The sequence below is a fragment of the Cibotium barometz genome, chromosome 14, assembly GCF_041138505.1.
Source record: "Cibotium barometz isolate CiBa-2024 chromosome 14, ASM4113850v1, whole genome shotgun sequence".
Lineage (NCBI taxonomy): Eukaryota > Viridiplantae > Streptophyta > Polypodiopsida > Cyatheales > Cibotiaceae > Cibotium > Cibotium barometz.
Genome location: NC_141059.1, coordinates 24933175 through 24949374, shown reverse-complemented (window position 1 = coordinate 24949374; position 16200 = coordinate 24933175). Strand labels below are relative to the sequence as shown.

Below are 16200 nucleotides of genomic sequence, written 5' to 3'. Positions count from 1 at the left end.
ACTATAATCAAGACAATGAACTCAAAACAAACTCATAAACTCCATAATCTCTTCTCATTATCTTGATCCAAGTACATCTATTTATAGCTCTCATGGAGCTCCCAACTCACAAGATGTGTTTACCCTAGTGCCAGCCAAGTGTCCATAAATTCTCACACTACATGTGCCTCCTTGCACTTTCCATGTGATACCATTTTGAACTTTGACTTCACCTTTTACAAATGACCAAACAAATCAACCTTTGCCAATGTATCCATAGTCTATTTCTCTTTCTAATGTGTATGCTCCTCCCCTTGCTCTATTTATGTTCCAACCTCACACATTATTTTTCTCAAGACCTACCCTCAATGTGATAAGGGTCTTACACCTAACATGTATTGACCTTACCTACACTCCATACTCATATGGTTGAAGCGGTCCTTCTAGGTTTCTCTATGAGCTACAATGTTGGCTTTTTCTTACCACTTTACACACCAGGAGAGTGGAGTTACAACCAGGAGTTAGGAGCCATGGAATTTCTTTACACTAGCACCATTGGTACCCTTCATTTATTGGGCTCTTTGGCTTGTTCTCCACCTTGGACTCAGAGGCTTTTAGCTTATTCCTTTTGCTTGTGGATGCTTAGTGGCTCTTCCCAATGTCTTTCTCAGGAGCTCTTTCTTTTCCCTCACACACTTACTCCACGTGTGCTTATTTGGTTGGGTTTCATCAATGGTTACATTTTTTTCAACTCTTGGTCATGAAATTGCCTGCTCATATTGGTAGCATTTACAAAGATTACATATTTTTGTAGAAAACATTTTGTTGATGAATATCTCACTTACAATGACATATTGTAAATCCCATGATGATTTGTGTGATGCCTGAATTAAAAAGGCCATTTTCATGAATTTTAATTTATGTGTGTGAACATCTCTTATCACCTTAGGAGCTTAAATTTTTTAATTAATTTCCTTACAGATTTTATCAACTTCTTATCTGCCATGCTGGTCGTGGCCCTTCTTCTTCTCTCTAAGTACTGCCCCCTCGCCATCGCTTGCTTGTTGCAAGTTCACCACAAATACCTCATACAACTGATGTTTCATATCTTCTAGCTTTGCTTTGCTACCCTTTAGCTGCTGTAAAGGTAGCATGCTCCATCTCGCCTATCTCGTTTAGAGATCTCAATAACACCTTGATATGAGAGGTGCCCACTACATATGACCACTAAGATGCAAATGTTCTTGCTGCACTATGATCTATAGTGCCTATGCCTTCTTGCCTTCCTTTGCTCTTGTAGTGTTGCTTGCAGTTGAAGCGCTAGAAATATTGTCTGTCGTGAGTATAGTTGTCACTAGATAGAAGTCTCTCTTCTCCCTTTTCAGCTTCGGTGATAGCTATGAGGTGTGTAGCAAGCTTTCTTGTAGGTGTTTCTCTGCATATTACGCTGAGGCTTTGTTTGTATTATGTGTGGGTCTCGCTACTGAATCAGTCTCCTCCTGCCTTGCCTACAGGCATGCCTCCTGTTTACTGTTGGAGATGCGAGATCTATGGAGCTGTTTGTTGCTACATCAGCTTCTTGTAATTGCTTTAACTTCCTCTCTCTTCTTCAACAGGTGAACTTTGATCTGGTGTTCCATGTATTTGTTGGTGCTTCTGCTTTTGCCATTGGTAGTTCTTTGATGTAAGAGGCGCATAGAGGACTGGTTTCGACCAGTTTACTATGCAAGCAAAAGACTGTCCAAGCCAGAATAGAACTACTCCACCATGGAAAAGGAGTCATTGGGGATGACCTACTCGATCAATAAATTTAGGCACTATGTGTTTTGAATTTCATGTGGACCACAAAGCACTCTTGTACCTAGTGAACAAAGCAGACCTAGCAGAAACATTAGTGAGATGAATGCTATTGTTACAAGAGTTTGAGTTCACTATCAAGCACACCCCAGGAAACAAGCACGTAGTAGCAGATTTCATGTCCATACTGGAGTCAAGATAACATCTAGAAGGGGTGGAAGATGACTTTGGGAATGCTCAGCTCTTCATCATAGATGTAGAAAAACTAGCTAGTATGATGAGATGCTACAGTTCCTCTCCGACTTGTCCTTTCTGGAGTATATGTCCAGAGATCAGAGGAAAAAGATGACTCTCCAGAGAGCAAGTCATTTATGGTGGTAGCAGGTCAGCTCACGTATGATCATGCATAAGTACTCAATAGTCTACTACCTGCCTGCAGGCAACAACAAGGTAAGCGAAATCCACCAACAAAATCCTGAAGGGAATTCTAGTCAAGACGGTGAATGAAAACAGGATCCACTAGGGTGGACTCAACGTTATGGGAATGGAGAAGAGCTTACAAGAATGCAATGAGACTTACACCTTTCAGCATGGTGTATGGACTGGAAGCAGTAGTGCCCATGCAATTCCTCACACAGAGCCTCAAGATAGCTGTTGGGCAGAGACTCTCCTCGGAAGAGTTAGAGTTGCACAGAATTGACCAACTCCTTCGGCTAGATGAAAGGAGACTGTATAGTGCATGGATGGTGAGAATTGTACAAAAGAGAAGAAAGCTCTAGGTGGGACAGCAACACAAAGTTTAAGATCTTCGAAGAAGGAGATGAATTTCTTATTTTCAAGAATGGGACCCCACCAAAAAGCTAAAAATGAGATGGGCCCATACAAAATTGTTAGAAAAATGGGGAGAGGAACCTTTGAGCTAGCAAGTTTGGATGGTGAAAGGCTAAGGAAACTAGTGAATGGATATAGGCTAAAGCCTTATTATGGACGGATGCTAGAAACATGTGTCTGGATTTGGAGAAACTTGTGTCCGAATCAAGATGTCGAAGTCAGATAGGATTCTAGAGAGTATGAAAATAGAAAAGAATAATATCTAAAATTAGGCACTACCCATGTAAATATTATTGGAGTGTGCACAGAGAACAAGGTGCCAGCCTGCTGGGGCAATAGCGTGGAGGTGCTGGAAAAATCAAGATTGCGGCCTTGAAAAAGGATACATGGATGGAAGGGAAAATGTGTCAAATCATCGTCACCCCTACTCAATTTGGCAATTAATGACCTTGCATCTCAAGAAGTGGGCACTCATGGAAAGATTTTAAAAAGAATTTGAGAATATCATGGAGATATCACGAGGCACTCATGCTCATACCAAGGGCGGCATGCACCACACGACAACAGCTGGAAATCATATCACTTTCTTTGTCTCGACGCCCTAGTTTGCATGTCATTATGCAAAAATTCTCTACTACGCTATGCTTCTATCATTCTCTATGATAAACGTTGCTACCACCCCTGCCTTATGTCCCTTAACCCTAGGTCTCTTTCATCTTACAGGATGGTGGAATTTGAGTAAGCATGCCGACTGGTTGGATAAAAGGGGACTAAATCAATTTGTGGAGCTACCATGGGAGGATCTCCAACACAACTTCAAAGCTACGGAGCGGTTGGAGTAGCTTCAAAAGTCAAATGTCATCACTCTACCATCAGGTGAGTAGAAGTTCTTTGACCCCTCGGATGTAGCTGAAGTGTTTATTTTGCTGGCCGAGGGGGAGGTCAAGATCAAGCTGGTGAACAATGAGGACTTGAGCAGGGGATTCGACCCGTTGGAGGGTAGGGCCAAGGAATTCAAGATTACCGACACGGTAGATGAAGACAAATAGAAGCACATGCATTTTATGGTGGAGATGATGAATATCACACATAAACCATACTGTATGTCCAAAAAAACTTTTGGAATGATGAAGGCAGCTGAAGCCAGAATAAGAGTGGCATGGACAGAGGTCACGTACCAGAATTTGAATGAACAAATTGGAAACTAACCAGGCACAAAACCAAAACAAAGATTGGCCCATACCTAATGGCCTTGTTTAATGAGGAGTTTAATGAGGAGGCCCAAGCACAAGCTAAAAAGGAAAAGGAGGAAGGACCCAAAGAGGAGGTAATGGGAAAGCCCCAAGAACATCCAACGTTCAAACAGGGCAGCCAAGCAACTTCAGGATAGGGAAAGAAGACTCATGCCCAGGCATCATCGAGATTGGGGAAGAAAAGAATCTTTGCATTTGGTGAGAAAAAAGACTGACAAAACAAGAAGGGAAATTTTTCCAAGGAGGGGGGTGTTGCGTGACGAGTGGTGATCAATGCAAGGATGCAACAAAAAGATGCAAGCAGGAAAACAAGAGACTTGACATTCTTATTTAGGGCTCTTGTAAAGAGTTCCAAGTTGTAGATGAGTGTGGGAGTGGGCTTGAGAATAATCCCACATGGGAAGTTTTGGGAGTTTTAAGAGTTTTAGTATAAAAAGTGGCTCATTTGAGAGCTTATGGACACATTGGGCTAAGCTTATGCTTGAGCTCTCTTGAGACTAGCTCTCCCTCTTATTCATAGAGGTGCAAGCTCTTCTCTCTCCCCATCTACATTATTGTATGAGCAAAGCTCTTCTAATTCCATGCAATGATATGAGGTTTTGCTCTCTTCTCATTTATATTCCTTTGTGTGCATGCTAGGGAAGTAAGAGCTTGAGAATGAAGTATGCTTTGAGCTTGTGTATGCATTAGCTTAGCTTTCTTCTTGTATTGGATGCATGAATGAGTGGGATGATGAGTGAATGAGTAATGGCAAGATTGAGCTTGTGTGTGTTAAGTCTATGTCAAGGTAGTGGTGTTCATAGCATTCTCTCCATTTGTGGATAAGCTTTTGTGCACCGGTACGGGTTGAATCCCTAGCTCCGAAAGGGATGCAAATCCCATTGGATTGAGCTACACACGGATCATACTACTCATGCTACAAGTGAGAGAGTTTCCGTCTCTCCATTGGCGCCACTGTCGGGGAGCTCAAAACCGGTTGAGAAGCTTGCATTACTACCACTATTTCTTTTTGTTTTTAGGTTTAGGGTTAGCATGAGTGTGGAATCTCGGAGCTAGAGATTAGAAGAGAAAAAAAGTAGATTACAAAGACAAAGGAGGGGCCGGATAAGGTCGCAAATTTTATTTTTGTTATATTTTTTTTAAAACACACAAAGAAACCATGCATTTGTGACGGGTTGTAGCTCTCATGGAGCATTGCGGAATGCTATTGGGTGCGTTGCTAAGCTCTTCCATAGCTTATGCAAGCTCCATAGGCTTTCAAGTTTGAAGGTGGTCGTTGAGCTGCGAAGGCTGGAAGGTGGCGATAGCGAAGAGTGATAACTGCCACTATAAATAGCTAACCTGTTATAGATAGCCACTAGCCTTAGTTTTATTAATTCAGAACCTTAGCTCTCTTTATCTGCAGGTTGTAGTAGCCCACGTAGAGAGCAAGAGGAGGCGGAGGCTGCGAAGAGAAGTCAGCTGGGCCGGCGAAAGTGAGCCTCAGCTAAGAAGAGCAACGTTGAGAGCGAAGGTGGAGACAGCGAGGCTGCTGGGTAGTGAAGCAAAAGAAGGCAGGACGGATGCGTGGAAAGAGTGCAGGCCGGTGCGGAGGTGGCCGGAGGAGAGGGGGTGGCCGGCGAAGCAGCCGAGCTAGAGCTCCTGGCGGTGGCGGAAGGAGACGAAGAAGAGAGAAGGCCGTGTAGAAGGCGACCGAAGAAGGCGTAGGCTGTGTGGCTGAAGGCTGCACCTTAGGCGGCGGCAAGGAGGAAGGAAGAGAGGCTGCAAGGAGGTGAGGCGGCATCTGAAGCAGCTGGCGAAGGACCTGCCGAGCCCGCCGAAGAGAAGGTGGGGAGGCGAAGGAAGATGGACTGCAAGGAGGCGTAAAGAGGTCCGGCAGTGTTGTGCAGCTGTGAAGGCAGCGAAGCAGAAGGCGGTGCCAAGCTGGTGAACTGGCCGAAAAAAAAAAGCGAAGGCTGGCCGAAAGAGACGGTGAGGTGGCGGCCGGTGAGAGGCAGCTGCGAAGGCGAAGGCCCAGGCGACTGCAGCTGTGAGGGTCCAGAAGGCAAGAGAGGCCGGCGAAGCAGAGGCGGCTGGCGCTTCGGCTGCTGGCGGGGTCAGGTGGGTAGGTGGCCGCTACTGAAGGCCGAAGCAGGGATTTTAATATTCACGTGATCACAAGATTTTTTGTGATAATAACACATGTGAACCAGTTATTCACATGTTCTCATGTCACCGTTCACAAAATAACAAGTCACTTGCCATTTGAGAACCCCTTAAAAGCTTGGCTACACATGGGAATAAGCTATTCACATATTCTCATGTTACCATCTTCACATAATAGCAGGTCAGTGGCCACCTAAGAAGATTTTTTATGCCCGACAAAGATAATTCTTTTAGGCCCTTGTGAAAGCTTTGTGAATATAACATGTGATCACAAGATTTTTTGTGTTATTAACATATGTTATTAACATGTTCACAGGTTTTCGTTTACGTCAGTGAAATCCCTGGGCCGAAGCTAAGAGCTCCAGAGCGCGCAAAGGAGGAGGAAGGAGTCGTTACGGAGGAGCCAGCTGGCGGTGAAGGCTGCAGAGAAGACGCAAGGAGACGTGCAAAGTAGAAGGAGCCGGCGCATGATCCGGAGGCGATAAGGAAGATAAGGTTAGCATGCCATACCACAAGATTAGGAGAGAAGGGCAACTTCTTTATCATTGCTACTGCGACGTCTAATTGGCCTGCACGGCAAAGGAGATCAACCATGCCATTGTGGTGCTCAAGACTTGGAATGATGCCAAAGTCTTTGCTCATGACCTCAAAATACATCTGGCTCTTCTTAAATAGACCTGTGCGACTGCATGCATTTAGAACAATAACAAAGGTGACCCGATCTGGTTTTACACCTTCTCCTACCATTCTGTCAAAGACATGGAAGACATTTTCACTTTCTTCAAGCTGGGCAAATCCTGTGATTAGTGAATTCCACGAGACTACATCTCGAACTGACAGCTTGTCAAACACTTGCTGTGCAATGCCAAGCAAGCCACATTTGACATACCAACCACGGTGTTGCCAACAAAAAGGTCCCTTTCTAGTAACCCCTTTCTTTCAATCTCAGCATGTATTTCCTGGCCTTTGTCTATGGCTCCTATGCTGCCACAAGCCTTCAAGATGCAAACAAATGTGACAGCACTTGGGGAGACACCCTCATGTTGCATCCGTTCAAAACACTTGAGTGCTTCCTCACCATGCCCATGTTCAGCATAGCCCCCAATTAATGAATTCCATGAGACAACATCTCGAGCTGGAAGTTTCTCAAACACTTGCTGTGCTTTAACAAGCAAGCCACATTTAGCATACATATCAACCAAAGTGGTGCCAACAACAACATCTCTTTCCAATAACCCCTTTCTTTCAATCTCAGCATGTATTGCTTGGCCCTTTTCTAAGGCTCCTATGCTGCCGCAAGCTTTCAAGCTGCCAATAAACGTGGCAGCATTTGGAGAGATACCCTTGAGTCGCATCTGTTCAAAACACTTAAGTGCTTCTTCACCCTGCCCATGTTTAGCGAATCCTGCAATTAGTACAGTCCAAGAGACAACATCTTGTACTGGAAGCTCGTCAAACATTTTCTGTGCTATGGCAAGATAGCCACATTTGGCATACATATCAACCAAGGTGTTGCTAACAAGGCCTCTTTCCAATAAACCCTTCCTTTCAATCTCAGCATGCATTTCTCGACCCTTCTTGGTGGCTCCTATGCTACCACAAGCTTTCAAGCTGGAAAGATATGTGACTGCATTTGCAGAGAAACCCTCAAGTTGCATCTGTTCAAAACACTTTAGTGCTTCCTTAACATGCCCACATTCAGCATATCCTGCCATTAGTGTAGTCCATGAGACAACATCTCGAGCTGGAAGCTTGTCAAACACTTGTTGTGCAATGGCAAGTGAGCCACATTTGGCATACATATCAACCAAAGTGTTGCCAACAACAAGGTCTGTCTCCAACAACCCCTTTCTTTCAATCTGAGAATGTATTTCTCGGCCCTTGTCTGTGGCTCCAATGCTGCCACAAGCTTTCAAGCTGCAAACGAGCGTGATAGCATTCGGGGAGACACCCTCCAGTTGCATCTCTTCAAAACACTTCAGTGCTTCCTCACCATGCCCATGTTCAGCATGTCTTGCAATTAGTGAATTCCACGAGACAATGTTTCGAACTGAAAGTTGGTCAAAAACCTCTTGTGCTTTAGAAAACAAGCCACACTTAGCATACATATCAACCAAAGTGGTCCCTACAATAAGGTCTCTCTCCAATAACCCATTTCTTTTAATCTCAGCATGTATTTCTTGGCCCTTATCTGTGGCTCCTATGCTTCCACAAGCTTTCAAGCTGCAAACTTGTCTAGGGCTCCTATGCTGCCACAAGCTTTCAAACTACAAACAAATGTGACAGCATTCGGGGCTACACTCTCAAGTTGCATCTGTTTAAAACATTTGAGTGCTTCCTCACCATGCCCATGTTCAGCATATCCTGCAATTAGGGAATTCCATGAGACAACTTCTTGAACTGGAAGTTTGTCAAAAACTTGATGTGCTTTATCAAGCCAGCCAAATGTAGCATACATGTCGACCAAAGCGTTGCCAACAACTTGGTCTCTTTCTAACAACCCCTTTCTTTCAATCTCAGCATGTATTTCTAAGCCCTTGTCCATGGCTTGTAAAATTCCACAAGCTTTCAAGCTGCAAACAAACGTGACAGCATTTGGGGAGACACCCTCTTGTTGCATCTGTTCAAAACACTTGAGCGCTTCCTCACCATGCCCATGCTCAGCATATCCTGCGATTAGTATGGTCCACAAGACTACATCTCGATTTGGAAGCTTGTCAAACACTTGTTGTGCTATAGCAAGCCAGCCAAATTTGGAATACATATCAACTAGGGCGGTGCCAACCACAAGGTCTCTTTCCAACAACCCTGTTTTTTCAATCTCAGCATGTATTTCTTGGCCCTTGTCTGTGGCTCTTACGCTGCCACAAGCTTTCAAGCTGCAAACAAACGTGACAGCATTCGGGGAGACACCTTCAAGTTGCATCTGTTCAAAACACTTAAGTGCTTCCTCACCATGCCCATGTTCAGCATATCCTGCAATTAATGCACTCCATGAGACTACGTCTTTAACTCGAAGTTTGTCAAACACATGTGCTGCTATGGCAAGCGAGCCGCATTTGACATACATATCAACCAAGGTGTTGCCAACAACATGGTCTCCAACAACCCTTTTCTTTCGATCTCAGCATGTATTTCGTGGCCCCTGTGTGTAGCGCCTAAGCTGCCACAAGCTTTCAAGCAGCAAAGAAACATGAAAATATCTGGAGAGACACCCTCTTGTTGCATTTGATCAAAACATTTGAGTGCCTCCTCACCATGCCCGTGTTCAGCATATCCTGCCGTTAGTGAGGTCCATGAGACTACGTCTCGAACGTGTAGCTTGTCAAACACTTGTCGTGCTTTGGCAAGCATGCCAAATTTGACATACATATCAACCAAGGCGCTGCCAGCAAAATTATCTTCTTTGAGCAACCCAATTCCTTCAATCTGAGCATGTATTTCTTGGCCCTTGTCTGTAGCTCCTATTCTGCCACAAACTTTCAAACTGCAAACTAATGTGACAGCATCTGGAAAGACACCCTCAACTTGCATCTGTTGAAAACACTTGAGTGCTTCCTCACCTTGACCATGTTCAGCATATCCTGCCATTAGTGCGGTCCAAGAGACTAGGTCTCGAACTTGAAGCTTGTCGAACACTTCCTGTGCAATGGCAAGCATGCCACATTTGGCATACATATCGACCAAGGTGTTGCCAACAACAAGGTCTGTCTCCAACAACCCCTTTCTTTCAATCTCAGCATGTATTTGTCGGCCCTTGTCTGTGGCTCCTATGCTGCAACAAGCTTTCAAGCTGCAAACAAATGTGACAGCATTCGGGGAGACACCCTTGAGTTGCATTTGTTCAAAGCACTTGAGTGCTTCCTCACCATGAGTGCTTCCTCACCATGCCCATGTTCAGCATATCCTGCGATTAGTGCCGTCCACGAAACTACATCTCGAGCTGGAAGCTTGTCAAATACTTCTTGTGCCATGGCAAGCAAGCCACATTTGGCATACATACCCACCAAGGTGTTGCCAACAGCAAGTTCTCTTTCCAACAGCCCTTGTCTTTCTATCTGAGCATGTATTTCGCGGCCCTTGTCTGTGGCTCGCACACTGACACAAGCTTTCAAGCTGCAAACAAATGTGACAGCATTTGGAAAGACACCCTCAAGTTTCATGTGTTCAAAGCACTTGAGTGCTTCCTCACCATGCCCATGTTCAGCGTACCCTGCAATTAATGCAGTCCATGAGACTACATCTCGAATTGGAAGCTTGTCAAACACTTTCTGTGCTATAGCAAGCGAGCCACACTTAGCATACATATCAACCAAGGTGCTGCCAACAAAAAGGTCTGTTTTGAGCAACCTGATTCTGGAAACCTTGGCATGTATTTCCAAGCCTCTTTCCAGATCTTTCAGCTTCGCACAAGCCTTCAGTAAGGCCACAAAAGTTTGCTGAGTGGGATTTACAGAATCATCCTTTTGCATTGTTTGGTACAGGGTAAGAGTATGCCTTAGCTTCCCACATTTGATATAACCAGTGATGAGGGAATTCCAGGACCACTCATTCCGATACACCAATGTGTCAAAAACCTGATGGGCATCGTGCATGCTTCCAACCTCGACCAACATTGGGACGAGGTAGTTCCCCAGTGATCTGTGAGCTTCCAGCCCGCTTTTGCACATGTAGGCATGCAAGCGGAATGCATATGCTAGGTCTCTCTTCTTCCTGCAGTTGTGCAAGATGCGTGCAAAGTCGCCAACGGAAAGATGGGGCAGCATCCCTTCCTCCAGGCACTCCAAGGAAGGCAGTGCCTCCTCTAAGCTAAGCATCCTCCAACCACCACCAGTATTGTTCCTCACTTCTTCTTCCTCTTCTTCTTGTGCGTTGTGCATTCCTTCAACAACACAATGCTTCTTCGTTTCCTCCCTGGATTGTAGCAGCCATCCATCCTTAGCCCAGCCTGGATTGTAGCAGCCATCCATCCATAGCGACTCCTGGGTAAGCTTGTCTGGGGCCCTTGGGTTTTTCTGTAACACGCACATCTGGCCATTCAAGAGAGCATCATCACTTGATTAAAGCAAGAAAGGCAAGACAACCACCACATACTTTGCTCTTTCGGATGTCCCACCAGTGCGAGGGATCATTCAACCACAAGCGTTCCGTCCGTGCTCGTGATGTCTGCATGTCCTACGGGGACGTATTGAACATCAACGGATGTACCCAAAATGGCACGTATGGTTACGTACATAATTTGCAAATCGGCCTGCCACACAGAGAAGCGAGAGGGAGACGGTGCCACGCATATATTCATTAAACTTTACTAAGATGGTTATAATTAGTATTAAGTCATTTATACTGACTGCGCGCTCTTCCGCAGAGCGGTCGTACCGCCTTCAGAAGGGAGAGCATAGAGCATGCAGCAAGTCATGGACCCCTTGTAGAAACAAAACTCAACCAAATCACCTGAAATAATATTTCAATTGCCCTATGTACCAATTTGTGATCTTATATTGGAATATGAGTGAATAGGGGCCTACAATGACCTAAAAATCAAAATCGATTAATTAATAAGGGGTACTCGATTAATTAATAAGGGCTACTTGGGATAACCTTTGCTAATAGTTTTTTAAAAAATTAAACGCCGCAACTGTCTGCGCATCTCCTTCCATTCATCGATTCGCTCCCCTCATCAGCCCCTCGTTGCCCTCATAGCAGGTCCAACAGGCGGATACGGTTGCGCTCTATTCCCTCCACGCAGCCCCCTGGTCACCGATCGTATCCTCCACTCCAACACAGAGAGAGCGTTGTCTGCGCATCTCCTAACTGTCTGCGCATCTCCTTCCATTCATCGATTCGCTCCCCTCATCAGCCCCTTGTTGCCCTCATAGCAGGTCCAGCAGAGGCGGATGCGGTTGCGCTCTATTCCCTCCACGCAGCCCCCTGGTCACCGATCGTATCCTCCACTCCAACACAGAGAGAGCGAGAGAGAGAACCTACGTTGCTCTCTGCGTACCATTAGGATATTGCTATTGAGGTGCTAAAACCTTATAAAAGATTAATCCATAAAAGCTTTTATTAATTAATAGCCTCTGAAGAAACGTTTTGGTGCCTTATTCTAATGACTCTAACCGGAGCAGCTCATCAGCGACGACAAAGAGGACGTAGCCAACAACTTCGAGTTTCCCCAAAAAATCTCAGTATTGCTCACTGTAGTTTTTGCGTACATTGAACGTGCTAGAACAAGGTATGTATTTCTAATAAACGTTCATTTTTAATTTAAAAATAAAACGATTCAATCGTAATTAATTAAATAGGGACATACAATTAATAATGCGCTTCGAGCGGGCAGAATTAATGAAATTGATTAATTAATAATTTGCTTTCAACAGATTAAGATTCTGCGTCTTTGTTTCAACTCTTCTTGCACAAGGTTCTGTCATATACGACATCCAATTTCACGTATGTTTTTTGATAACAAACATTTTAAATTTCTAACTTATTCATTTATTATTGTTTTATGTAGTTTATTTTTATTTTTCCACAATTGTATAATCACTAATTTGACTATATGTATTCTGAATTATTAACCTATTTTTTCTTTTTTATTATGTAGTGAAATGTCAAAAATGAAAAAAAGAGCAAGAGAATCAACGACTGGAAAATTTATAAATTCAACTAATGAAAGCCATGAAGTTTCAAGCATAGAACCTAAGAAAAATCGTGGAAGACCAAAGAAGTTATCTAATGAAGATGCAATGTTAGATCAATCCAATGTCAACTTGAAAGTGCTTGAGCTAAGTGTGACAATATCATTAGGTGGTAGTGACATTGATGAAGCATTACTAAATAATCTTCATGATTTTATCACTAAAGAATACCTTGCTGGTAGTTGCTCATTGGAAAGAGGAGGCACAGTTTTCCATTTACACTATCAAATGGTCATTAGAATTCATGCAAAGTCAATAATTGCAGTTAATAAGCTCATCAAAAAGTATCTTGGTTGGGATAAGAATAATCCCATTGGTGGCATTGTAATGTGTAGAGCATTAAGGCAGAAGAACATGCACACATTTCATGGTATGATAGGCTATTGTATGAAAGATATTGATAAGCCTCATTATAAAAATGTGTCACATAATATTAGTGCTGAAGATATTTCTATGGGAATAGAAATTTACATGCAATATGGTGCAGATGATTTGAAGAACAAAGTTTGTCTTACTCCAACAAATATTTTTTATAGAGCATTGATGTTTTGGAAGTTCTATTTAAAGCATCCTTTAGGCAATAATTTCTGCACCACCATTCATAAAATGATCAAGACAGGAAAGTACTACCCATCTTCTAATTGGATAACACCATATCAAGGAAGAGGAATGGAGCTTCAAAAAGTTGATGCTTTATGGAGGACAATGGTATACCCATCCAACACAACAATGAAAGATATCTTTGCAACCGGACCTTTAATTTTCTTGAAGAGAAATAATCAAGGACTCATAAAAATTATATCAAATATCAAAACAACTACTTGAATTAGATTGAAAATTAAAGCACATATCAAAACATAGAGTAAGAGAAAGAAATACATCACCAATTTGTGATCTTATATTGGAATATGAGTGACTATATGTGTGAATAAGCTAATGTGCATATGTTTTGTTGAGATGAACACTATTTGGCTACGAAACCTTCGAAAAATCATATCAATGGAACAGCAAAGGCGATTGAGAATCTGTCACCATACAAATTTTTTTCTTGACATGAGAAAAAATCCAATGGCGTACGTCTTGCTCCCTTCAGATTTTCTGCAGCAAAACAGAAAGGCTTGTTGTCTGGCTGGCTACAGGTAAGGATTTTTGAGCGAGAGACAATTCCTGCGTGCTGAACGAATCGGACGCTTGGTTGCCTGGGTGGTTGGACGCTAGTAGGTGATAGCATGCGGTGATAGCATGCGGTAGTGTAGCGTTCGCAACGAAAGAAGAGGAGACGGTGACGATCCCTGCGGTATTGCAGTGTTCGCCAACGAATGAAGAGACACGAGCGGACAGTTGCAACATTTAATCGACCATATTAAAATTAATAATGGTTGAAAACCTTAGCTCTCCACAATATTAATTGAAAGATTTCTTTTTTTCACTCATTGTGGCCCCCTATTAGAAGTATATGTGTGGGTCCACACATCTCTCTCTCTTTCTCTCTTCATGTGTCTACGTAGGTTCACACCTCACTCTCTCTCTCTCTCTCTCTCTCTCTCTCTCTCACACACACACACACACACACACACACACACTCTCTCTCTCTCTCTCTCTCGCTACTGCAGGTATAGACCCTTGCGCTCAAATAATATGCGTGTGTGTACACACGTGGACATGTATGTATATATACATGTACGTGTGTGTGTCAATTGTGTGCATGCCAACTTTGTGAGTATACACGTGCGTGCAAGTGTGTGTACCTTTGTGTTGATAGTGTGTGCGCACGTGTCTATGTGAGGGCACCATCAAGTACTAAGCCTTAATGAAGGTAGCTCATGCTACCCTCGTGCTCAGACTGCATGTGTGTGTGTGACTATGTGTATCAACTGTATATACACATACACGCGATTGTGTCGCCCCATGTGTGTGTGTGTGTGCGCGCGCGCGCGCGCATGTGTTGCCCCATGTGTGTGTGTGTGTGTGTGTCGCCCCATGTGTGTGTGTGTGTGTGTGCGCACGCGCGCACGTGCCAATGTGTATGCACGCGTATATCTCTATGTGCATGTACACGACGCGAATGAATGAAAGCTCTCGAGGGAGATAGGGGCCGTTATAGACCAATGTGGTCCCATACCACGTGGTCTTAACACCACTCCCGTGGTTTGTACTGATCATAAATGGTATTTATGATCAGTATAAATAAGTGGTTTGTACTGATCATAAATGGTATTTATAAGGTCTGACACATGAATGACATGTCAATATGGTAGGTACTCTCACTCCTCTCCTCTCCTGCATGTTTTTGATTTATTTTAGGAAATGTTATCGCGGTGCCTTATTGCCTTTGCCTTACGAACTGCATCTGCCTCCTCATCAACCCCCCCAACAAACAACTCAGACAACACCATCGCCTCTACATCCATCGCGTCTGCAGGTATTTTGAGATTTCTCGACCTAAACATAAGGGTCTGTTCAGGGGTCAATACTGTGCGATAAGGGGTCGCAGGCACTCCGCGAGCTCTTTATTGCTTTGGTACCGACCTTTTCTTAACGTATTGTAGTCTCTTAGGGTAATGTTGCTGACAAGGTCTGCACCAAGCGATAAGGGCTCATTGGCATCCTACTGGCCCCATATCGCTTGGTACCAAATCCCCTTAGGGTCATGTTGCTCACGGGGTTAGTACCAAAGCGACACGAGACTCGTTGGCATTCTTCTGGCCTCGTGTCACTTGGTAAGGAGCTCGTGGGCATTGTGCTGGCTCCATATCGCTTGGTACTGACTCCCCTTGGGACACGTTGCTCACGGGGTCAATACCAAGTGACACAAGTCTCGTTGGCATCTTGCAAGCCCCATATCACTTAATACTGACTCCCTTTTGTGGTTATTTTTCTCACAGGGTTAGTACTAAGAGGGTTAGTACTAAGAGATAGGAGGCTCATGGGCATCGTGCTAGCCCCATATCACTTGGTATTGAATCCCCTTGTTGGGACACGTTGCTCACAGGGTCAGTACCAAGTGACATGAGTCTCATTGCCATCATGTAGGCCCCATATCGCTTGGTACTGACCCCCGTTTTGCGGTCATTTTTCTCACGGGGTCACAAAACCAAGTGACGCGAGTCTCGTTGTTGGGAGGCCCCATTTTTCTTGGTACTGACCCCCTTGTGGTCACTTTGCTCACAGGGTCAGTACCAAACGATAGGAGGCTCGTGGGCATCGTGCTGACCCCATATCGCTTGGTACTGACTTCCCTTGGGACATGTTGCTTGGTACTGACTTCCCTTGGGACATGTTGCTCAGGAGGTTAGTACCAAGTGACACGAGTCTTGTTGCCATCCTATAGGCTCCATATCGCTTGGTACTAACCATCTTTTGCGGTCATTTTTCTCATGGGGTTAGTACCAAGCAACACGAGTCTCGTTGGCATCTTACAGGCCCCATTTTGCTTGGTATTGGCCCCTTGCAGTCATTTTGCTCATGGGGTCAGTACCAATTGATAGGAGGTTTGTTGG

At 44.1% G+C, this 16200-nt stretch overlaps 2 protein-coding genes across 2 annotated transcripts; both read right to left on the bottom strand.

The window, feature by feature from the left end:
- Nucleotides 1-6329: 6329 nt before the first annotated feature.
- Nucleotides 6330-9683, bottom strand: LOC147631840 (pentatricopeptide repeat-containing protein At5g16860-like). The gene is made up of 4 exons (XM_086807968.1): nucleotides 9263-9683; nucleotides 7271-7713; nucleotides 7016-7162; nucleotides 6330-6860 (listed from the first exon to the last, which is right to left on the bottom strand). Exons 1-4 carry the CDS (start codon nucleotides 9681-9683, stop codon nucleotides 6330-6332), a joined length of 1542 nt encoding a protein of 513 aa, XP_086664094.1.
- LOC147631839 (putative pentatricopeptide repeat-containing protein At3g13770, mitochondrial) lies at nucleotides 9212-11451 on the bottom strand. Its single transcript, XM_086808371.1, has 2 exons — nucleotides 11100-11451; nucleotides 9212-11020 (listed from the first exon to the last, which is right to left on the bottom strand). The coding sequence occupies exons 1-2, from the start codon at nucleotides 11175-11177 to the stop codon at nucleotides 9794-9796; spliced, it is 1305 nt and encodes a 434-aa protein (XP_086664497.1). The 5' UTR covers nucleotides 11178-11451; the 3' UTR covers nucleotides 9212-9793.
- Between the last annotated feature and the right edge of the window lie 4749 nt (nucleotides 11452-16200).